The following is a 25,424-nucleotide window of genomic DNA, read 5'->3' on the forward strand; positions in this document are numbered from 1 at the left end:
GTTCTTCTTCTAATGGCTGATCTATCTGCTCCCTTCCTGCAGGGGTGATCCTACTGCTCCTGGACAAGCTGAGGAAGATGAAATGGGAACAGATGTGGCGCCTCACCGCTGAGCGAGAGCTAATGAGCATGCTCTCTACGTCACTGGCTGATCAGGTGAGTCGCGTGATTACATTAGGCCAGGGGTGCCCAATAGGTAGATCAGGATCTACCAGTAGACCTTTAGCTGGTGATCAGTAGATCTCAAGACACCTTCAACAAACCGCTTATCTAGATCAACCTCCTATTTCATGCTTTTCATTCAGATATTTATTATGTTACGGTTACATAAGAAATGGTTGTTTCTTAAATATAGCAATATACATTTTCTCACAAATCAAAATTTAAATAATATTTTTCATGGAACGGAATGCTAACAATATTTTTATGGATGTAGATCATAATAGGACAACATCACTAGAAGTTGACCTTGCATTAGTAGAGCATGGGGACTCCTGCATTAGGCATTATGGGGTTATGTAGGAGCAAGAGCCAATGAAACGGTTGCTTACACTAGAAAGACTGCGTTAGACCAGTGGAAGCTCACTGCTGATTGGGTTACTGTCCCTGTTGCTACGTTTCCTACTAAGGAAAGCAGTGGTTGCCATTAAGTTGACCTAAGGTGTCTTAAAACATTGCGGTCAGGCAAGATGAGGTGACCTTGAGCACCTACCTTGCCTACAAATGCCCAGGTGCCAAATCGCTCATTGTCTTTATCTCCGAACTTCTTCACGCCTCCCCGGCCCCATACTATCACCATGGCTGTTGCTACAAAGTATCAGCGTTGCGAGACCGGAGGCTTTTTGTACAAATAGATGAGCAGGAATCACCTAGTTAACGTAGCAAGAGGACAATGGTGCCTGTCATGTTTGCCCATTACGCGTGAAAGTCTCTGCTCTGGCACCAAGAGATGATTCCAGCCCCAGTCATGCAGAACATTATACTATTTAACTCACCTGGAAAGGGTAGAAAGTACTGAGTATGTCTCGCTCCGACAGCCCTAGGCTTATGAGTCCAATGTTCTTCAGGATTGCATAAGCTGAACTGTAACTCTCTTCCCAGGACATCTTCAATGCCGTCATCAAGCAGAACCCATTCTTGGTGCACCAGCTCCCCTGCTTCTGGAACGTGCAACTGTCTGATCACACCCGCTCGGAACAGTGCTACAGGGATGTCTCTGATCTTAAGGTAACAGCGCTGCATTTATGGGGGCGGCCACAGGTCTCTGCACTAGAGAATGAAGTGCAATAGAAAAGCAAAGTGCAAAATTTAGCGCATTGTGCCTGTTATGTGAACGTCTGTTCTGCTGCATTGTCTCAGAAGTCAGAACCAGCCGTGCATATTGTTTTCAATTACTGCTTACATTTCCAAAGAACTTTGAAGCGTGTGAAAGTGTGGTATGACTTTATATCAGGAAGCTACTTAAAAATACATTTACTTTCCCTAAAATATTCTTTGGGGGTTAGTTTAGATCCCCTTTCAAAGAGAAATATGCCTCAGCCGTATATAAATGTAGTTCTAGCTTGCCCTTTAGCTGCGCCCTATCTTACATATCGGTGCCCCTGTTACAAAACGCTGTTGGTTTATGGGAATAAAGCAGATGTTAATTAGGGGCGATGCGTCAATATCTGTTCTCCCTGGTTCCTACAGTCGCATGAGATATCGCAGTGTTGCACCCGTGGAACACTAATTAGCCCGGCACTCTGCTTTAGATCTTGGCATCGCTATCCCGGCACTATCAAGCCATCTAATTATCAGAGTAATAACTGTATCGGATAATTATTTAAAACAATGGCACCAGTTGCCAATTTAGTGTCGCTTTGATCACAGGGTGCGTGTAATTCAATTAGTCTGCTGGCGCCGGTTGGAAGGGCTTTGAAGGGGCTGCCCCGGGGGGCTGAGGTTGCTGCTGAACTACAACACAGGCATTTGACTAAGCTATTGACCCCCTTGTATTCAGTTTACACAGCCTGGCCCTTAACCCCCCTTCCACCTTCTTAATGATCAGTTCCTGCCAATCATTCCCCCTGTTGGAGACCCCAATTGCGCCCAAGGCACATGCCTCTACTACCCGTTGTTCCTCTCCTTCTTGACATCCAGGGACCACTTCCACAGCAATTAGAAGGAGACAATGCCATATGCTATAGAGGTTATATAGGTTTATGGTGGGAATAAGAAATGGGTTAATAGGAGTTTTCCCTACTAGGGTCTGGGTCCACCAGGAGATCCTCTTGATACTCTTGATAGCAGACCAAGCCAACTCAAGTTTAGCCTTATAATTCCCTATGCTTTTTTATTATACTTGTGGCACCAACTGCCCAGGTTCCTTCCATAAACTCGATGGCCAGGAAGTGAAAGGTCTTCTTCTCTGGAGAAGACCCTCGCAGCATTTGGAGACCAGATTCAAGAAAACTAATTTCTTTCTGGCCTTCAGCTTGATGGGGTTGAAGAGGGAACCTGTGAAAGGACCCCAGTAAATTAGTTCCACTTTAACTGAACAGTTTATGGTCTGAGGTTCACAAGTAAGTTCCTCAACATACCATCATTAATGTTCCTGGGCTTCACAAGGGGCAGTTGGCGGAGAAGTCACAGGTACAGTCGGACAAGGGAGGCCAAGGACTTTTTTTTAGGGCTCATCCATCCAAGCTTGGCGTCTGTTTCCCCTATAATTACTACATGTACCCCATTGATATACCAAACCCTGTTGAGATATCAGTTGGAGAGGCCATCATTTTGGCACTTACCCTGCTGATTTAGAAGAAGCCATGGAAGCAGCCAGTATTGTCCCACGTTACTTTAGTGCTTTTGAAACCTTAAGACATTTTGGTGAATGAGACTTGTATTCCTTCCCGCTGCTGGTTAATCCCCAACCCATGGAATTATCCATTTTAGCTGCACTAGGAATAAATCCAGGAGGCCTCCTGAAACCCTCCATCCAACAAAGAACCAGAAATAGGATTCTGCTTATTATCATTTACATCCATTTTTATGGCCAATAATGAGAAAAGAAGAACCATAATTGTAGGGTGGCCCCTTCCCGGAGTTCTGCCCCAGTACAAATGTGTGTTATCTCTTCCTTACTCAATCCTGGACAAGACAAAGGCTCAGGTTGTGCTAACGTTGCATTTGGTTTAATGCCATATAGAAATGTACTTGAGTAAATACATGTCTCTCTATATTCGTCTCGAGTATCTTCTTGCCTGGTGATAAATGAAGCCGCCAATTGCATCAGATTGTCCCTTGCACCGTGGCGTCTTTTTTCGGGCTGTTTCTTATGCGTTTTCGCAGCCTGCCCAGCATACAGGATTATCACAGGCAAATCTTAGCAAGGTGGTGCAGAATGAGGGATTCCTATGGAGCCATATTGATCGGTTTATTCAGTGGACCCGCCAGACAGCGGCTCATTATGCAAAAGTGAATTTCAGTAAATCTGAAGCAAAAACATTTGGTCATGAATCTGAAATTTATTTGGGAAGAGTAACTTGCAGTGTCCTGTTATACCTGTGCAGCTCGGCCCTGGGGTTTCTCTTATAGGTCCTTATCACTCAGGGTACCCCTTTGCTCATTACAAGGTTACAGATATATAGAAACATGGGGGTAATAGTCACCCTGCTATAGTTCCAGGGGTACCCAGGGTACAAATAAGCACTCACCCCAAATCTCCCCCTAACTGGCCTTCAGTCTGGGCCCTCTTAGCTCATAACAAGGTTACAGATATATAGAAACATTGGGGTAACAGTCACCCTGCTGTAGTTCCAGGGGTGCCCAGGGTACAAATAAGCACTCACCCCAAATCTCCCCCCTAACTGGCCTTCAGACTGGGCCCCCTCTGCTCATTACAAGGTTACAGATATATAGAAACATTGGGGTGTCACCCTGCTATAGTTCCAGGGGTACCCAGGACACAAATAAACACTCCCCCCAAATCTCCCCCTAACTGGCCTTCAGACTGGGCCCCCTTAGCTCATAACAAGGTTAAAGATATATAGAAACATTGGGGTAACAGTCACCCTGCTATAGTTCCAGGGGTACCCAGGGCACAAATAAGCACTCCCCCCAAATCTCCCCCTAACTGACCTTCAGACTGGGCCCCCTTAGCTCATAACAAGGTTACAGATATATAGAAACATTGGGGTGTCACCCTGCTATAGTTCCAGGGGTACCCAGGACACAAATAATCACTCCCCCCAAATCTCCCCCTAACTGACCTTCAGACTGGGCCCCCTTAGCTCATAACAAGGTTACAGATATATAGAAACATTGGGTGTCACCCTGCTATAGTTCCAGGGGTACCCAGGGTACAAATAAGCACTCACCCCAAATCTCCCCCTAACTGACCTTCAGACTGGGCCCCCTTAGCTCATAACAAGGTTACAGATATATAGAAACATTGGGGTGTCACCCTGCTATAGTTCCAGGGATCCCCCAGTTTATCGCTATGTAAGTGACAATTGAAGTGACTTTGGGAAATTCTCCTTTCTATGCAATTATGTGCTTGACTGCGTCGCTCCCCCCGTTATTCATTTGGGGCCCGGGCTGCAAGTTGGTTATTATGTTGGCGCTTGTAGGAAACACATTATAATGATGTCACTGTCCTCTGTTGCTTCTAATGCCCGAGCACCAATTCCCACTGCGGGGAGAGCAGATGGATTTAGGAAACGTTAAGTCTCAACAGCCCGTAGCCAAACAGCTGTGGGTCCAGCCTGGCATTAGAGCAATGTCCTGTCGTCCCTGGAACGTGAAGTTTAAAGGCAAACTAGATGTTCTCTTCTTAAGTCAGGGCAAATGGCATTCCTGATCCTTATATTCTCTGCACTACTGGTTCTGACTCCTGAGGAACTACACTGCACAAGCCAGCTGATTAACTGAGCGGGAGGAGAACTGACTTGGACATCAAGAGTCAGAACCAGAGAACAAAAAGGGATAAAAACTGTTGCAGTTACCTGTGCTTACAAATGGGAAAGGTGAGGGATAGAAAAGAAACAGCTCCCCCTAATGGTCACAAATGGTTCTTGTTTCTGTAACTGGATCTTTTTATAGTAAGGGGGTCTCGGGTCTTGTGAAGAACCTGCAAGTTGTGCTGGTTGAGCTTTAATGTATTTATAAAACACTGTCAGGGCCTGTTCAATTCTCCGGTAATTGTTTTGCTGTTGTCAACCTTGACGCCCTTCAGAAGTAAAGAAAAATGGAGTCCCTCCCAACTGCCGTGACAGGACTATTATTACCTATTAACCTGGGAGACCCGAGCTGTCAGCCACAAGGCTTGGGATTATCCACCCACAGTTGGCAGGGAAATAAATGGAGGTGACAGAGAAGTTTAAATCTTAATGTGACGGCCGATGCTTCCTATCTGGTTGGGCAGTATTGTTAAAGGCATTAAGCTCTTTTATAGGATGATAAGAGGGTTTTCGTTTTCACAACAAACAAAAGACAGTAGGACAAGATAGAGACAGTAGGATAGGATAGAGACAGAAGAACAAGATGGAGTCAGTAAGGAAATATTGAGACAGTGGGACAAGATGTAGATATTAGGGCAAGATGGGGACAGTAGGGCAAGATGAGACAAGATGACAAGATGGAGACAGTAGGGCAAAATGGGGGCAGTAGGACAAGATGGAGACAGTAGGGAAAGATGGGACAAGTGGATAAGATGGAGACTGTAGGACAAGATGAAGACTGTATGGCAAGATGGAGACAGTATAACAAGATGGAATGAGTAGGACAAGATGGAGACAGTAGGACAAGATGGAGACAGTAAGGCAAGATTGGAACAGTAGGACAAGAAGGAGACTGTAGGGCAAGATGGAGACAGTATAACAAGATGGAATGAGTAGGACAAGATGGAGACAGTAGGACAAGATGGAGACAGTAAGGCAAGATGGAAACTGTAGGACAAGAAGGAGACTGTAGGGCAAGATGGAGACAGTAAGGCAAGATGGAAACTGTAGGACAAGAAGGAGACTGTAGGGCAAGATGGAGACAGTGGGACAGAGATGGAGACAGTAGGGCAAGATGGAGACAGTAGGGCAAGATGGAGACAGTAGGGCAAGATGGAGACAGTAGAGCAAGATGGAAACAGTAGAACAAGATTGAGACAGTAGGGGCAAGATGAAGACAATAAGGCAAGATGGAGACAGTAGGTCAAGATGGAGACAGTAGGTCAAGATGGAGACAATAAGGCAAGATGAAGACAATAAGGCAAGATGGAGACAGTAAGGCAAGATGGAAACAGTAGGACAAGAAGGAGACTGTAGGACAAGATGGAGACAGTGGGACAAGATGGAGACAGTATGGCGAGATGGAGATAGTAAGACAAGATGGAGACAATAAGGCAAGATGGAGACAGTAGGGCAAGATGGAGACAGTAGGTCAAGATGGAGACAGTATGGCAAGATGAAGACAATAAGGCAAGATGGAGACAGTAGGTCAAGATGGAGACAGTAAGGCAAAATGCAAACAGTAGGACAAGAAGGAGACTGTAGGACAAGATGGAGACAGTGGGACAAGATGGAGACATTATGGCAAGATGGAGACAGTAGGACAAGATGGAGACAATAAGGCAAGATGGAGACAGTAGGGCAAGATGGAGACAATAAGGCAAGATGGAGACAGTAGGGCAAGATGGAGACAATAAGGCAAGATGGAGACAGTAGGGCAAGATGGAGACAGTAGGTCAAGATGGAGACAGTATGGCAAGATGGAAACAGTAGGACAAGAAGGAGACTGTAGGACAAGATGGAGACAGTGGGACAAGATGGAGACAATATGGCAAGATGGAGACAGTAGGACAAGATGGAGACAGTAAGGCAAAATGGAAACAGTAGGACAAGAAGGAAACTGTAGGACAAGATGGAGACAGTGGGACAAGATGGAGACAATATGGCAAGATGGAGACAGTAGGACAAGATTGAGACAATAAGGCAAGATGGAGACAGTAGGGCAAGATGGAGACAATAAGGCAAGATGGAGACAGTATGGCAAGATGGAGACAATAAGGCAAGATGGAGACAGTAGGGCAAGATGGAGACAATAAGGCAAGATGGAGACAGTAGGGCAAGATGGAGACAATAAGGCAAGATGGAGACAGTAGGGCAAGATGGAGACAATAAGGCAAGATGGAGACAATAAGGCAAGATGGAGACAATAAGGCAAGATGGAGACAGTAGGGCAAGATGGAGACAGTAGGGCAAGATGGAGACAGTAGGGCAAGATGGAGACAGTAGGGCAAGATGGGACAGTGTAAGATACCAGAGTAGGTAAAGACAGTTATAACTGCAGCTGTAACACTTGCATCTCTTCAGTTCATCAAACAATGAGCATCTGAGAGCTGTAACTGAAGAACCACATGTGGCCATGGTGCTGGGTTCCCATACTGTTAAAGACCCAAAGTTTGTCATCTCTCTATCATCCCATATCATAAATTCAGGCATCCAGATGACTATAGTGTGTTAAAAAGCCAGGAAAACAATGGAGTGTGTTACAGAGCTGAAACTGCAGACTGAGCTCTGTATAGAAGCTGTGGGAAAAGAATACCAGAAAAACAAATTCTCATATGACTATAGAGAGAACTGTATCACTGCTCAGCTTCCTCATAGCCCCAGGGCTACTATCTCCATTTCTAACTGTCCCCGGCGTCCCTTTAATCCTTGTGATGTCACATCTCCAGCTCACGTGTCATATCTCCTAGGGGACAGTGACTCATCTATTTTCCTTCCTTTTTCATTATACGGAGGATTGGCCATAATCAAGCTCCCAATTCAAATCAGCCAGCGCTCGCTAATTAATAATCCCCCTCAGCTCCTCCATAACAACCACAATCCTCCCACCTGCGGGCGCTCAAAGGGTTAAACGCCTCAAACGCTTTTCTTTTTTTCTCAAAGACCCCAAATCTGTCTCATTTTAGTCTTTCAGCTTCAGGCTGACAGCTCAGTATAACAGTGACTTACAAATAAATGAGAGAGACTTGAAGGTTACAGGGATTGCTGTAGATTTAGAAGAATTTTTTTTATTTTGTATACAGAGTGCTCTTCTGCCCCCTTGAGGATGGATGAAGTATAACAAGCAGATTTCCTCCATAATAATATCCCTTTTACTCTCCTGGTTATTTAAGAATTTCATCGAAAATGTGCTCATTGCTAGGATTTCTTTTATTTTGCTATGAACAAAAGGCAAAAGTGATGAAGCCATAAAGCAGGACAGGACTGCTGCTTACAATGGGGATCAGATCGGATCTGTGCAGCCACTGGGACAGAATGTTCTGTTATACAGATAGCTAGAATCTCAGCTGCCATAAAGCAGGACAGGACTGCTGCTTACAATGGGGATCAGATAGGATCTGTGCAGCTACTGGGACAGAATGCTCTGTTATACAGATAGCTAGAATCTCAGCTGCCATAAAGCAGGACAGGACTGCTGCTTCCAATGGGGATCAGATAGGATCTGTGCAGCCACTGGGACAGAATGTTCTGTTATACAGATAGCTAGAATCTCAGCTGCCATAAAGCAGGACAGGACTGCTGCTTACAATGGGGATCAGATAGGATCTGTGCAGCCACTGGGACAGAATGTTCTGTTATACAGATAGCTAGAATCTCAGCTGCCATAAAGCAGGACAGGACTGCTGCTTACAATGGGGATCAGATAGGATCTGTGCAGCCACTGGGACAGAATGTTCTGTTATACAGATAGCTAGAATCTCAGCTGCCATAAAGCAGGACAGGACTGCTGCTTACAATGGGAATCAGATAGGATCTGTGCAGCCACTGGGACAGAATGTTCTGTTATACAGATAGCTAGAATCTCAGCTGCCATAAAGCAGGACAGGACTGCTGCTTCCAATGGGGATCAGATAGGATCTGTGCAGCCACTGGGACAGAATGTTCTGTTATACAGATAGCTAGAATCTCAGCTGCCATAAAAGCAGGACAGGACTGCTGCTTACAATGGGGATCAGATAGGATCTGTGCAGCCACTGGGACAGAATGTTCTGTTATACAGATAGCTAGAATCTCAGCTGCCATAAAGCAGGACAGGACTGCTGCTTACAATGGGGATCAGATAGGATCTGTGCAGCCACTGGGACAGAATGTTCTGTTATACAGATAGCTAGAATCTCAGCTGCCATAAAGCAGGACAGGACTGCTGCTTACAATGGGGATCAGATAGGATCTGTGCAGCCACTGGGACAGAATGTTCTGTTATACAGATAGCTAGAATCTCAGCTGCCATAAAGCAGGACAGGACTGCTGCTTACAATGGGGATCAGATAGGATCTGTGCAGCCACTGGGACAGAATGTTCTGTTATACAGATAGCTAGAATCTCAGCTGCCATAAAGCAGGACAGGACTGCTGCTTACAATGGGGATCTTCCAGGGTGGGACTGCTACCAGTCACATTTGGGGTAACCGACCTCTCTCCCCTCTTCAGGTCATACACTGGAACTCACCCAAGAAGCTTCGAGTAAAGAACAAGCACGTAGAATTCTTTCGGAACCTCTACCTGACATTTCTAGAATATGATGGAAATCTCCTGCGGAGGGAACTCTTCGGGTGTCCCAGTGGGGCCGATGTCAACAGTGAAAATGTAAGTGGGGTGTCAGGTGTCACATGTAGGGTCACAGCACTCAGTTAGCAGGGAACCCCCATCCTCCCTACTGCAGCCGGATCAGCCTGTTTTTCTATATAGAGCCGACTGCTATTTATTAAGGATTCCTGCTGCCGAACCTTCAACACAATGCGGGTTTTGAGTGATTTACTCCCATAATTAGTCTAATTCACATCCAATTAGTGGAAATTCTGCTAATAAACTCAGCACCTATCTGCAAATACATTTACTGTTTGTCATCATTATGTTTCCAAACTGAATTCTCCCCTCCTGGAACTTCAGCAGCAGCAGAGATTTCACAATGTCCCTTAAAGGATAAGTAAACCTTTAAAATAAGTGAATGTAGAATTGATGAGAGTGTTATTCTAAGACTTTTGTCATTTACATTCATTATTTATTGTCTTTTTATTCCAAGATATTAAGGGATACATGTGCTGTTAATATGAATGAATTTTGTTCCAACAGCGCCACCTGCTGGTCAGTTTCTGACCAGTCTGACCACCAAGTAGTGGTACTTGGTGGTCAGACTGGTCAGAAACTGACCAGCAGGTGGCGCTGTTGGAACAAAATTCATTCATATTAACAGCACATGTATCCCTTAATATCTTGGAATAAAAAGACAATAAATAATGAATGTAAATGACAAAAGTCTTAGAATAACACTCTCATCAATTCTACATTCACTTATTTTAAAGGTTTACTTCTTCTTTAATTTACTTCTAACTAATGAGCCCAGTCCCTTCCCAGAGACTATTATCCCACTGTTACTATAAACACCATCTCTCCCTACTATACCTGCTATCCCCCAGTCACACTCCCTTCCCAGAGACTATTATCCACTGTTACTATAGACACCATCTCTCCCTACTATACCTACTATCCCACAGTCACACTCCCTTCCCAGAGACTATTATCCACTGTTACTATAGACACCATCTCTCTCTACTATACCTGCTATCCCACAGTCACACTCCCTTCCCAGAGACTATTATCCACTGTTACTATAGACACCATCTCTCCCTACTATACCTGCTATCCCACAGTCACACTCCCTTCCCAGAGACTATTATCCACTGTTACTATAGGCACCATCTCTCCCTACTATACCTGCTATCCCACAGTCACACTCCCTTCCCAGAGACTATTATCCACTGTTACTATAGACACCATCTCACTATTTAGTTGCTTTCTAATCCCTCCGTATGAAACAATGCAGCAGACCTACAGAAGTTACTGTCAGTGCCCTGGCAATGGTCTCACATCAGATGAGCCTCTGACAGTCTCAGTCTCTCAGTCTCTGAGTATTTAGATTTTATTATACAAAGCCTGAACCTGCAGTGCCATCTGTTTCCAGTGCCCGGAGCTCTCAGCAACACAAGAATTTATATTCATGGAAAGAGTTATTTTAATGTGGCACATTTTTTACAATGGCACTTCTGCTCTTGGCCCCGTCATTGTTAAACTACAGGTCCCAGAAGCCTCAGCTTCCTTCAGCCGTTCTTCTAGTCGGCTCATTCCCCATTCTGTGCCTTTGTCCATAGCTCCAGAAGCAGCTGTCTGAGTTGGACGAGGATGACCTGTGCTACGAGTTCAGAAGGGAACGTTTCACAGTTCATCGCACCCATCTCTTCTTTCTACACTACGAGTACAAGCCGGCAGGAGACGACATGGACGTCACTCTTGTAGCGCAACTTTCCATGGACAGGTACTGGACCAGGTTTGGGATAGGGAAGTTCATAGGTAACAGTGAAATTATAAAGGTTCTTATCTAAGGAACGTTACATGCAGCCACCAACCTACCACTGAAGGTTCCCAAGTCATTAGGTGTCACCATAAAAGCTACAGAAATAGTGGGAAATGACAGGGCCAATTTTTAATCCTTTTACCCTTCCTCAGGCTCCAAATGTTAGAGGCCATCTGCAAACACTGGGAAGGTCCCATCAGCCTGGCGCTCTACCTTTCTGATGCCGAGGCCCAGCAGTTCCTGCGTTATGCCCAAGGCTCTGAGGTTCTTCTCAACCGGCGCAATGTTGGCTACCACATCGTGTACAAGGAAGGCCAATTCTACCCGGTCAACCTGCTGAGGAACGTGGCCATGAAACATGTCAGCACTTCTTATATGTTCCTCTCGGACATTGACTTCCTGCCTATGTATGGACTCTACGAGAGCCTCAGGTATCTAGGGGGGGATCAAGGCAATGTCAGGCAATGGGAAGGGGCTGGTAGGTTACTGCTCATACAAGTAGTAATGGGATGTATGCCCACCCATAGCTCTGGTCCTGTCACTTCTGATTTAGATGAAGGTGAAATGCATTGCTTATAGAAGACCTTTGAATCAGTTGGGAATTTTCATCTCAGTTTCCCCAAGAGGTCTACAACTGAGGTCATGGTCCTTACCTACTGATGCCAGTGGCACAATCACACCCCCTTAGAGCTCAACAGGAGGTTGTAAGAACTAATTGCATACTACGGGTTGGACTGGCCCACCGGGACACTGGAAAAAATCCCAGCAGGCCTTGCGAGCCCCTCTGCACCTGGACCATTGCAGATCAAAGATCAGTTGGGCGGGAGGAGGGATGTAGCATAGATATGCTGAGATATGGTGGTGATAAGAAAGGTGCAGGCGAAGATGAGGGAAGCACACATAAGAGGTGCCTCAATTTATGGGGGCAGGGGGCCATTGTTTTTATATTTCTGGTGGGACCCAGTCCAATACTGGATACTGCACCCACCTGCTCTTCTTAAAGGATAAGTAAATCTTTAAAATAGGTGAATGTAGAATTGATGAGAGTGTTATTCTAAACACTTTTGTCATTTACATTCATTATTTATTTTCTTTTTATTCCAAGATATTAAGGGATACATGTGCTGTTAATATGAATGAATTATGTTCCAACAGCGCCACCTGCTGGTCAGTTTCTGACCAGTCTGACCACCAAGTAGTCAAGGAAGTTGTCAGGAGAAAGAAAGAGGCTGATGTTCTTCTGCTTAGGAAAACAATTAGAAACCTTTCTCTCATCTTTAGCATAAGACTATTGGAAATATTTTAATGAACCTAGTTATGGCATTGCTAGGTCTTCTCATAACCTGAGAGATATAATACAACTATGACAGCATAGGTATTCCCCTGTACTAAGCACAATTCAGCAGGAACAGCCCCTAAGTTTGCTCATAGTCTGTACAGAGAGATCCCATAAAACTATGGCAGCATAGGTATTCCCTGTACTAAGCACAATTCAGCAGGAACAGTCCCTAAGTTTGCTCATAGTCTGTACAGAGAGATCCCATAAAACTATGGCAACATAGGTATTCCTCTGTACTAAGCACAATTCAGCAGGAACAGTCCCTAAGTTTGCTCATAGTCTGTACAGAGAGATCCCATAAAACTATGGCAGCATAGGTATTCCCCTGTACTAAGCACAATTCAGCAGGAACAGTCCCCTAAGTTTGCTCATAGTCTGTACAGAGAGATCCCATAAAACTATGGCAGTATAGGTATTCCCTGTACTAAGCACAATTCAGCAGGAACAGTCCCTAAGTTTGCTCATAGTCTGTACAGAGAGATCCCATAAAACTATGGCAGTATAGGTATTCCCTGTACTAAGCACAATTCAGCAGGAACAGTCCCTAAGTTTGCTCATAGTCTGTACAGAGAGATCCCATAAAACTATAGCAGCATAGGTATTCCCTGTACTAAGCACAATTCAGCAGGAACAGTCCCTAAGTTTGCTCATAGTCTGTACAGAGAGATCCCATAAAACTATGGCAGTATAGGTATTCCCTGTACTAAGCACAATTCAGCAGGAATATTTGTGGTTCTGGAAATCTAAGTAAGAGAAAGTTAATTGAGGTATTTGCTCATTAGCTGATTGATCTAGAGGAGAGGGACCCCAGGGAGACCCTAACAGGCTCAGAGTTGAGGGTGTTGCTGCCTCGTTGCTCTTGTGTTAATGAAAGTAACGAGGCCTGTGATTGACATCAGGCTGATTCATTTGTGTCTGTGCAGAGAGTAACATATAAAATTGTCTGTTGGATCCTTGAGGAATATATTGATTTTCTCATGCTTTGGCGATTTTAGGAACTTAGTGAAGGAGTTTGATGCTGTTCCGTTTGGAGCTGAAGGTTGATATCTAAACTGAGAATATTCTAAGGTTCTGATTGGCTTGTTGGTGTAGCCCTGGGAATTTTCTAATGCTTTGATTGGCTGAGTTTAAAAAACATACAAATAAATGGTCTCCTTAAAATTGTCTTAAAAGCCCTATTCTGTTCTGCTTGTAGGTTGACTTAACTTACCTGTCATTGCAGTGCATTGGCTATAAAAAAATTCTAAAGTTCTGATTGGCTGAGGTGTGGCCTAGCTTGGTGAATATTCTCATGTTCTGATTGGCTGAGGTCTGGCCTAGCTTGGTGAATATTCTCATGTTCTGATTGGCTGAGATGTGGCCTAGCTTGGTGAATATTCTCATGTTCTGATTGGCTGAGGTGTGGCCTAGCTTGGTGAATATTCTCATGTTCTGATTGGCTGAGGTGTGGCCTAGCTTGGTGAATATTCTAATTGGCTGAGATGTGGCCTAGCTTGGTGAATATCCAAATGTTCTGATTGGCTGTTGGCGTAACTTTCTCTGCTCTCTGCATCCTCAGGAAGACTGTGGTCCAGTTGGACATGAAGAACACCAAGAAGGCGCTGATCATCCCGGCCTTTGAGACTCTCCGCTACCGACTGTCCTTTCCCAAATCTAAGGCGGAGCTGCTGTCTATGTTGGACATGGGAACCCTATTCACCTTCAGGTACTGCCCTACACTGTCCCATACCTGCCCTGCTTCCAAACTACAATTCCTACAATCCTCCCCAGCAGTAGAAAACACCTCCAGCTGTAAAGACAGGGCACCGTTTCTCTGCCATGGCCACATAATAGGGAATTTCAGTCTCCTGTGGGTGCAAATTTGGGAATTAAAGTTCTTAAAGGGATGATTCACCTTTCAGTTAACCTTTATGTATGTTGTAGAATGGCCAATTCTAAGCAACTTTTCAATTAGTCTTCATTATTTATTTCTTATAGTTTTTTTTATTGATTTGCCTTGTTCTTCTGACACTTTCCAGCTTTCAAATGGGGGTCACTGACCCCATTCTAAAAAAACAAATGCTCTGTAAGTCTACAAATGTATTGTTATTACTTTTTATTACTCATATGGTTTCTGTCCCTGCACCATTACTGTTATACTTTCCTTAAGTGGAAGGCAGTGCAGGGGTTAATGGGCTCCCAGGTTCTGTTTGCAAACAGGGCCCCTCTCACCCCCAAATGCATTGCCTGAAACACGAATAGAGATGACAGGTGACCCTACACCCCATGCCAACAGATATACAGATATACAGTCTTGGCTTGAGGGTACCCAAAACCTTTATTTTCCCCTGCCAGGTACCACGTCTGGACCAAAGGACACGGCCCAACAAACTTTGCCAAGTGGCGCACAGCGACCACCCCATACAGAGTGGAGTGGGAGGCGGATTTTGAGCCCTATGTGGTGGTCAGACGGAACTGCCCCGAGTACGACCGGAGGTTTGTTGGCTTTGGCTGGAACAAAGTGGCTCATATAATGGAACTGGATGCACAGGTAAAGCATATAACCGACAGCTTCCTCATTATATGGGCCTGCAGGGAACTCTGAGTATCACTCATGTATTATAAGGGATAATGTACCCCCTACTGTAAATGATAAGGATATTAGAAGTCACTGAGGGGTTGTTCTGTGACCATATAAAGGCACAAGGCTGCAGGCTGAGTTATACAGGGAACTCTGAGTATCACTCATGTATTATAAGGGATAATGTACCCCCTACTGTAAATGATAAGGATATTAGAAGTCACTGAGGGATTGTTCTGTGACCATATAAAGGCACAAGGCTGCAGGCTGAGTTATACAGGGAACTCTGAGTATCACTCATGTATTATAAGGGATAATGTACCCCCTACTGTAAATGATAAGGATATTAGAAGTCACTGAGGGGTTGTTCTGTGACCATATAAAGGCACAAGGCTGCAGGCTGAGTTATACAGGGAACTCTGAGTATCACTCATGTATTATAAGGGATAATGTACCCCTACTGTAAATGATAAGGATATTAGAAGTCACTGAGAGGTTGTTCTGTGACCATATAAAGGCACAAGGCTGCAGGCTGAGTTATACAGGGAACTCTGAGTATCACTCATGTATTATAAGGGATAATGTACCCCCTACTGTAAATGATAAGGATATTAGAAGTCACTGAGGGGTTGTTCTGTGACCATATAAAGGCACAAGGCTGCAGGCTGAGTTATACAGGGAACTCTGAGTATCACTCATGTATTATAAGGGATAATGTACCCCCTACCGTAAATGATAAGGATATTAGAAGTCACTGAGGGGTTGTTCTGTGACCATATAAAGGCACAAGGCTGCAGGCTGAGTTATACAGGGAACTCTGAGTATAACTCATGTATTATAAGGGATAATGTACCCCCTACTGTAAATGATAAGGATATTAGAAGTCACTGAGGGGTTGTTCTGTGACCATATAAAGACACAAGGCTGCAGGCTGAGTTATACAGGGAACTCTGAGTATCACTCATGTATTATAAGGGATAATGTACCCCCTACTGTAAATGATAAGGATATTAGAAGTCACTGAGGGGTTGTTCTGTGACCATATAAAGGCACAAGGCTGCAGGCTGAGTTATACAGGGAACTCTGAGTATCACTCATGTATTATAAGGGATAATGTACCCCCTACTGTAAATGATAAGGATATTAGAAGTCACTGAGGGGTTGTTCTGTGACCATATAAAGACACAAGGCTGCAGGAATGTGTGTTGGAGCATTTCTATATAATATAGATACTCTTGTCCTGCAGTTACTGTACATTAACTGATCACCTCTCTCTTTCCGCAGGAATATGAATTCACGGTGCTCCCCAACGCCTACATGATTCACATGCCCCACGCCCCCAGCTTTGACATCACCAAGTTCCGATCCAACAAGCAGTACCGGGTCTGTCTGAAGACGCTAAAGGAGGAATTCCAGCAAGACATGTCCCGGCGTTACGGCTTCACCGCACTGAAATACCTCACGGCTGAAAACAACGGCTAATGCCAAACGGGAACGAGGGGATCTCACCCAGCCGAGTGCCCCAAATACAAGTCTTTGGGCCAACACCGAGCGCCTGAGCCTTAGTTATGGTGGATGGCGAAAGGTTTACAAAGAAAGCCACTTGCGAGTTCTCCTCTGCTTCGAATTCTGCTGCAGAGCCGCCCCTTCCTTACAAATATCTCACTCTGCTAAAGGAAAGAAATCCATTTCCATCCCCAAGGGTCCAGTGAAGCCCCAATTACACTGGAATCGATTCATTTACAATCACGGCAGCTCTAAAATGATGTAAAGCTGATTGGCCAATTTTAGGGGACGTTCAGCCCTCCCTTTGTATTTTGCACATACTTTATAAAAGACTTTCAATTTAAGGACAGATACACAGGAAAGTCAGGCTGATGCAGAACCGCCACTTACCTGCAGGTGGCAGTATGTAAAGGGGTATCAGATATGCAGCCAATGGCTTGTGCAGTGCAGTCATTAGCCAGCAGGGGGCAGTGTTATAGTTACACTTGCTGAGCAGAGATACAGAATATGCAAGAGAAAACCAAGTCGGATGCATTTCTAACATTTACCTGCAGAGGGCAGCACTGGGGATACAACAGGCTGGTGCAGTTCTGACTTTCACCCGCAGGTGGCAGCATTGAACATTCTATCCTTTGTGACTGATACAACCACAGAAGAGACTTGTCAGTATTAATTTGTTATGAATAATTAAAGGGCATTCCTTTCTATTTTTGTATCGTATTCATCCCTGTATAGAGGCGTGGTCCCCCCCCCCCGGTGACCAATCAGTCAATGTGTAAATATAAGGATGGAGGTACCATGCAGGGAGAGATGGGGGGCCCATTGTTTGTTGGTAACATCAGCTCTATACAAATTGTACCGTATCAGTGTCTGGGCTGGAAGAAACCATCATATTCCCTGCTAATGTGAATGCTGAGTAACAGGAGCTCCCCTATATGCAGCATGGAGTAAACCAGGGATCTGGATCCTGAGCCCCTCCCTCTTCAAACAATCACCCCCCCCCCCAAGAAATGCAACATCCCACATGAGAAGGCTGGCTGAGCATGCTGGGAATTGTAGTTCTGCTGGAGAGTCACCGACTATCTGAATTGCCCCATCTGAATTGTCCCTTCTGGGTGCAAGGGCTAAAGTCCATAAGCAATGCATTTTCTACTGTGTCCTACTTACCCTTTACATTTATTTTACCTTCCCAGAGTGCCTCAAGTAGATTAAAGGGTCACCATGACTTTTTACGCTTGAGATCTGCAGCTACGAGGCCAGAACAGTCAACACGGCAGTAGGGTCTCACTTGTTGGCAGCCTCCTGCCATAGACTCCTTCAGGTCAGAGTCAGACATTAAACGATAAGTAAACCTATAAAATAAGTGAATGGAAAATTAACGAGAGCGTTATTCGAAGCACTTCTGCCATTTACATTTATTATTGATTTTCTATTTATTCCAAGATATTAAGGGATACATGGGCTGTTAATATGAATGAATTTTGTTCCAACAGCGCCACCTGCTGGTCAGTTTCTGACCAGTCTGACCACCAAGTAGTCAAGGAAGTTGTCAGGAGAAAGAAAGAGGCTGCTCTGATGTTCTTCTGTTTAGGAAAACAATTAGAAACCTTTCTCAAATCTTTCCTAAGCAGAAGAACATCAGAACAGCCTCTTTCTTTCTCCTGACAACTTCCTTGACTACTTGGTGGTCAGACTGGTCATAAACTGACCAGCAGGTGGCGCTGTTGGAACAAAATTCATTCATATTAACAGCACATGTATCCCTTAATATCTTGGAATAAAAAGAAAATAAATAATGAATATAAATGACAAAAGTGCTTAGAATAGCACTCTCATCAATTTTACATTCAAGTATTTTAAAGGTTTACTTCTCCTTTAAGAAGTCTATGAGAGCAGTATGTTCTTTGCAGCAATGCCATTATCCAAGGTGATGAAAGATAAACAGTGAAAAAATGAAAACGGTAAGTTATCCTTTAGTGACATCCGACAACCAATCAGATGTTAGCTTTCATGTTGATAACTGCATCAAACAGATCAAAGCTAATTTCTTATTGGTTGCTATAGGTTTCTCCTAGATTTGAAGTGTTGCTGTTGTGCCCTGATGTTCCTCCAGTGATAGGTCGGTTTTTGCCCAGTCGCCGGGCCAACTGGGGTGGGGGGTAAGGATTTTGGTGAGTGGGGGGGTCACTAATTTGTACCTTTCAGTATTAATTGTCATGTTTACAAGGAAACAGAAAACGTCCAATTGGCTTGCCCAGCAGCAGACGCTCAGTATGGAGGTGGAAACTCCCGGTGGGGTTTGGTTTTGCCGTGGTTTCGCGGGTGATTCTTGTTAGATTTATACACAATAATGCCAATAAAACGGATCTTGTTTTCTAATCGTTATCTCTTTGCGCCTTCTATTGGCTGGAGGGCTTTTGCCTTCACTTCTGGATGGAACTGTAATCTCTCTGTGTTCCACTGGGTGGCGCTGTTGTCCTATTGTTCTATCTCTACCAAAGCTGGTGCCACACAAACATCATTGAGGTGCAAGGCTGGAAGCCAACACCCAATCAGAAGGTGTCTTCATTATCCAGCCTTTCCGTTAAAGGGTAACATTGCCTGTAATGAAAACAATTATGCCTGGAAAGAGCCTGGGTGCAAAAAATTGCTTTTAATGTGATTTGTGTTAGAAGAAACTCATAACTCAGCATGAGTTATTTGGCTGGAGGGCACCATTATCCAAATATAGTAGGGGCATTACCTCTATTCCAGCAATGAAAGTGGCCCATCTCAGCCAAGCACAGAAGGGGTTAAGAATCAGTTTAGTGCCCCCAATTAACTCCTCAGAGTCGGATACATGGAGATCCTGTACTGTCAGCTGTAGCTTCAGCCTATCAGGGAGCTGCACAAAGTGTCAGGGAGAAGTTCCCCTTTAAATCACAAGACTCACCATCAGCCAATAAAAAAAGAATGGGAAGGGAGTTTCCCGGGAAACACAAATGTGCAGCCAAGCGCCACCGTCTAATTACTGGGAAATAATTGCAGCTCTTGCAGCCCATAGGCCTCGTAATTGCATAAAGCAATTAAAAATGCAAATTATTCCTGAATAATAATCATATACTGTCCCTTCTACTGGTCTCAGCACAAAAATAATTTCATTATGGAATGAGGAATGTGGAGATTGTCCAATGAGATTGGTCTCTTTGTTATCTGTGACGTGATTGGTGGGCTCTGCTCCCTGCATTGATGCTGGATAGCCACGCCCACCAGCCACCCTCCCCTTTAAAGGATAAGTAAATTTAAAATAAGTGAATGTAGAATTGATGAGCATTTTTGTCATTTACATTCATGATTTATTTTCTTTTTATTCCAAGATATTAAGGGATACATGTGCTGTTAATATGAATGAATTGTGTTACAACAGCGCCACCTGCTGGTCAGTTTCTGACCAGTCTGACCACCAAGTAGTCAAGGAAGTTGTCAGGAGAAAGAAAGAGGCTGCTCTGATGTTCTTCTGCTTAGGAAAACAATTAGAAACCTTTCTCAAATCTTTCCTAAGCAGAAGAACATCAGAGCAGCCTCTTTCTTTCTCCTGACAACTTCCTTGACTACTTGGTGGTCAGACTGGTCAGAAACTCTGTCCCTTGCTCTTACCTACACCTTATTCTCGACGAAACGCAGGAAGTGATGAAGGTGAATTCAGAGTTAAATTCTTTACATTTGTCTGTACAGATATTTAGTTTTGTACCTTCTTTTCGTGACCCAGTTTGAGCTGAAACCTTAGGATAAAATCCTGGAGGACTGAATGTCCAACTCGCTGCTATTTCTACTGCAAATCCCGGGAAACTCAGCAAAAAATCATTCACTTGTTTCATAAAATGTAACCCCAGCAACAAAGATTTGGGGTGAGTGTTTATTTGTGCCCTGGGTACCCCTGGAACTATAGCAGGGTGACTGTTACCCCAATGTTTCTATATATCTGTAACCTTGTTATGAGCTAAGGGGGCCCAGTCTGAAGGTCTGTTAGGGGGAGATTTGGGGTGAGTGCTTATTTGTACCCTGGGTACCCCTGGAACTATAGCAGGGTGACACCCCAATGTTTCTATATATCTGTAACCTTGTTATGAGCTAAGGGGGCCCAGTCTGAAGGTCGGTTAGGGGGAGATTTGGGGTGAGTATTATTTGTACCCTGGGTACCCCTGGAACTATAGCAGGGTGACACCCCAATGTTTCTATATATCTGTAACCTGTTATGAGCTAAGGGGCCCAGTCTGAAGGTCAGTTAGGGGGAGATTTGGGGTGAGTGCTTATTTGTACCCTGGGTACCCTGGAACTATAGCAGGGTGACTGTTACCCCAATGTTTCTATATATCTGTAACCTTGTTATGAGCTAAGGGGGCCCAGCCTGAAGGTCAGTTAGGGGGAGATTTGGGGTGAATGCTTATTTGTACCCTGGGTACCCCTGGAACTATAGCAGGGTGACACCCCAATGTTTCTATATATCTGTAACCTTGTTATGAGCTATGAGACTGACACTAAGGGGGTTCTTTATCCGAATTAATCTCAATATTTTCTGAAAAAAACTCAGACCAAATCTGCACAAGTTTTTTGGGCTTTTATTTATTAATACACTTTCCCGAAAATTTTGTTTGCGGGAAAAAATCCGGAGAAATCAGATTTTCACGATTTTTGGGGATTTTGCATCCGATTTTCACTATTTTTTCGGATTTTCAGCCGAGAACTCTGAATTTTGCCCGAAAAGTCCAAAAAACTTTGAGGTATTGCACAAAAACCCAGCGCACATCAAAAAATCATTGGGACTTCTCCCATTCTCCCAAGTGGGAGCTGCCATATAGTCTGCCATCAGCAATAAAAGGCTGCCTAAAGAGAGTGCATTGTCCAAGGTAATCAGCATGGCAGCTCCCGCTCATACATAAAAATGGATCAGCCATAAAAGAGAGGAGCGTGGGAAGCAGGAGAATAATCTCTAATATTGGGATCTAATAGAACACGATGGTGTCACAGAGGAGCCTCTCGTGCTGCCGAATTCACAAAATCTCATTACATTTCCCTGCTCAGCGCTGAGATCAAGAGCCCAAAGCGTTTCAGCTCATCCTCTGAGACCCCGAGATAAGAGGAACACGTGGCAGAAGAGTGAGGAGTAACAGAGGGGGGCTCATTCCTACAGAGAAGTGGGGGCCCTCCTGCTCTGCAGCTGAAAATGCTCCTGCAGCATATGGACCCCCTTGGCTAAAAGGAAAATGATATCACCCCTACAATACATTACTCTTACGAGGTCCCCCCTCCCCTGTTTCTATAGTCTTGGGTAAATTGCACCCTGTTTATTACTTGTATCTGGCTCCAAATTGTGCTTCTGATTTTGGGGGAAGGGGAGTCCCTACTATACCTGCTACTACTATACCTACTATTATCCACTGTTACTATAGGCACCATCTCTCCCTACTATACCTGCTATCCCACAGTCACACTCCCTTCCCAGAGACTATTATCCACTGTTACTATAGGCACCATCTCTCCCTACTATACCTGCTATCCACAGTCACACTCCTTCCCAGAGACTATTATCCACTGTTACTATAGACACCATCTATCCCTACTATACCTGCTATCCCACAGTCACACTCCCTTCCCAGAGACTATTATCCACTGTTACTATAGACACCATCTCTCCCTACTATACCTGCTATCCCACAGTCACACTCCCTTCCCAGAGACTATTATCCACTGTTACTATAGGCACCATCTCTCCCTACTATACCTGCTATCCCACAGTCACACTCCCTTCCCAGAGACTATTATCCACTGTTACTATAGACACATCTCTCCCTACTATACCTGCTATCCCACAGTCACACTCCCTTCCCAGAGACTATTATCCACTGTTACTATAGACACCATCTCTCCCTACTATACCTGTTATCCCACAGTCACACTCCCTTCCCAGAGACTATTATCCACTGTTACTATAGGCACCATCTCTCCCTACTATACCTGCTATCCCACAGTCACACTCCCTTCCCAGAGACTATTATCCCACTGTTACTATAGACACCATCTCTCCCTACTATACCTCCTATCCCACAGTCACACTCCCTTCCCAGAGACTATTATCCCACTGTTACTATAGGCACTATCTCTCTGCATACAGAGTTTCCATTTGGGCAGCACTGGGCTCTGAATTGAACAATGGGTTAATAACTCTATATAAACTGTTCCACGTGTTTCATGGTACTATTGCCTTACACAGCGCTCAAACCAAGGCCAGTACTTGGGAAATTTGGAGCATGATAATATAGTTACCATAGAAACCCTTTCCCTCTGTTCCCAGTGTGTCTTGTGAAACCCATAAGTGAAGAACGGACAAACTGTGTATAATGAGGGGTGCACATAACACACATTATGAAGGGATAGAGGGGGGATGTTTTAACTCTTCCTTCAATTTATGTTGGAAGATCCTCCTTTGTGCAACATTTAGGCAAATCCTGAGACCTCCTGGTTTGTTAATGGATCTTCTCATGAGACATAATGATAGAATTTGTATAATATACCCCCTTACGAAGACCAGTTAGGGGGAGATTTGGGGCGAGTGCTTATTTGTACCCTGGGTACCCCTGGAACTATAGCAGGGTGACTGTTAACCCCAATGTTCTATATATCTGTAACCTTGTTATGAGCTAAGGGGGCCCAGTCTGAAGGTCAGTTAGGGGAGATTTGGGGCGAGTGGCTTATTTGTACCCTGGGTACCCCTGGAACTATAGCAGGGTGACTGTTACCCCAATGTTTCTATATATCTGTAACCTTGTTATGAGCTAAGGGGGCCCAGTCTGAAGGTCAGTTAGGGGGAGATTTGGGGTGAGTGCTTATTTGTGCCCTGGGTACCCCTGGAACTATAGCAGGGTGACACCCCAATGTTTCTATATATCTGTAACCCTGTTATGAGCTAAGGGGGCCCAGTCTGAAGGTCAGTTAGGGGGAGATTTGGGGTGAGTGCTTATTTGTGCCCTGGGTACCCCTGGAACTATAGCAGGGTGACACCCCAATGTTTCTATATATCTGTAACCTTGTTATGAGCTAAGGGGGCCCAGTCTGAAGGTCAGTTAGGGGGAGATTTGGGGTGAGTGCTTATTTGTACCCTGGGTACCCCTGGGTGACTGTTACATACTTTATTGGAATGGTGACCCTGTAGAGTTGGCAAAAGGATTTATGAAACACTACCGCCCTGATGTTGCAGGACTACAGCTCCCATCACACTTTAACCGTTAAACGAGTACGAAAATCATTTACCTGAAACGTTCTTTTGCCAGAAGATGGCGCAGCACATTGGGACCTAATGGAAGATTTGTCATCCTTTAATGAAAATATAACACCCCCTTACGTTTTTTTGTTTCTCACATGGAGGCCACAAACAATGTCTCGGAAAACAAGACAATGACTTGAGACCAGACAAATAAATTGCCCCTTATAATGATGTTGGCCCCATAAAACATTCGGATTTAGTTCTGGGCATAGCAGCATTAGAGGGGGGGGGGGATATTGAGAAAAGGTGGATTTGATTGTCTCCCCCTCAGGATGCCCTTGATTCCATTGTAATAGATTCCATTAATCAGTGACTGTAGCAATGACTCCTTCATTCTAATTCATACACATGAGTCTGGGTATCTGACTGCCTGATGCTCTGTGTGTATGACATTTGATCCCCCCCCTTCACAAACCAGTTGTTAAATTATGCATCTTCCCCTTTGCTCGTTACTGAGCATCAGTGAGGGAGGTGCCGTTGCCTAACGATAGCCAATGGGAGGCAGGGTGAGGTGGGAGAGGCAGAGACAGCAGCTGAATGTGATGCAGGGAGAGGAGGCTGCAGAGACACTCGCAACTGCCGTCTGATCTTCCAGGAAGCAACACAAGGTAAGAGGCCACAACTGAAAATGAATTGCATATTGGGAACCCCCTCTTTGCAGGTAGCCCCCCATTTTCCTATTGACCCCCAATAGATGGTACCCAGCTCTAGAGGCATCAGGTAACCCAGGAGGGATGGGGATTGGGATGCTGCTGCAGCTGACAGTTAGTGCTTATTGGCAAACGATAGATGAAAAGGTCCAATAGAAATTCACGTTTAGCTTGTCAGCTCTGCATGGCCCAAACCCAGGTTCTGTTGGGCGAGTGAGATATTAGAAGGTGGGTTCCGGTACTGACGGATACACTGTTGCATGTGGAAACTCTTCCGCCGTATCTGCGGGGCTGGTTGGAGGGCCACGGAAATTGAAAATAATCTTATTCTTTAAAGCCGGAATGATACAGGTTTTGGACCTGTTATCCAGAATGTTCGGGGACCTGGGGTTTTTCCAGATAATGGATCTTTCTGTAATTTACATCTTCATACTTAAAGTCGACTAGAAAATCATATAAACATGAAATAAACCCAATAGGCTGGTTTTGCTTCCAATAAGGATTAATTATATCTTAGTTGGGATCAAGTACAAGTGACTGTTTTATTATTACACAAGAAAAGGAAATCCTTTTTAAAAAATGTGGATTATTTGGATGAAATGGAGTCTATGGGTCTTTCCGTAATTTGGAGCTTTCTGTATAATGGGTTTCCTTACTCTGTGTACTGTTACACTCAGGGGCGT

At 44.5% G+C, this 25,424-nt stretch overlaps 2 protein-coding genes across 3 annotated transcripts in view; both read left to right on the forward strand.

The window, feature by feature from the left end:
• The window catches only part of LOC108712551 (LARGE xylosyl- and glucuronyltransferase 1), a 190,200-nt gene extending 172,415 nt beyond the window's left edge, over positions 1–17,785 (forward strand). For both annotated transcript variants that reach the window (XM_041587894.1, XM_041587895.1), the window contains exons 8-15: positions 43–155; positions 1,101–1,226; positions 9,466–9,621; positions 11,184–11,347; positions 11,539–11,817; positions 14,284–14,430; positions 15,060–15,255; positions 16,570–17,785. In XM_041587894.1, the coding sequence (XP_041443828.1) occupies positions 43–155; positions 1,101–1,226; positions 9,466–9,621; positions 11,184–11,347; positions 11,539–11,817; positions 14,284–14,430; positions 15,060–15,255; positions 16,570–16,767 (1,379 nt within the window). In that variant the 3' untranslated portion in view covers positions 16,768–17,785. The remainder of the gene's footprint in view (positions 1–42; positions 156–1,100; positions 1,227–9,465; positions 9,622–11,183; positions 11,348–11,538; positions 11,818–14,283; positions 14,431–15,059; positions 15,256–16,569) is intronic.
• A 6,815-nt stretch (positions 17,786–24,600) lies between these two features.
• The window catches only part of LOC108712250 (synapsin-3), a 145,749-nt gene continuing 144,925 nt past the window's right edge, over positions 24,601–25,424 (forward strand). Inside the window, exon 1 of the mRNA XM_041587896.1 lies at positions 24,601–24,699. The gene's annotated coding sequence lies outside the window, so the exon portion shown is untranslated. The remainder of the gene's footprint in view (positions 24,700–25,424) is intronic.

The sequence above is a fragment of the Xenopus laevis genome, chromosome 3S, assembly GCF_017654675.1.
Source record: "Xenopus laevis strain J_2021 chromosome 3S, Xenopus_laevis_v10.1, whole genome shotgun sequence".
NCBI classification, from domain to species: domain Eukaryota; kingdom Metazoa; phylum Chordata; class Amphibia; order Anura; family Pipidae; genus Xenopus; species Xenopus laevis.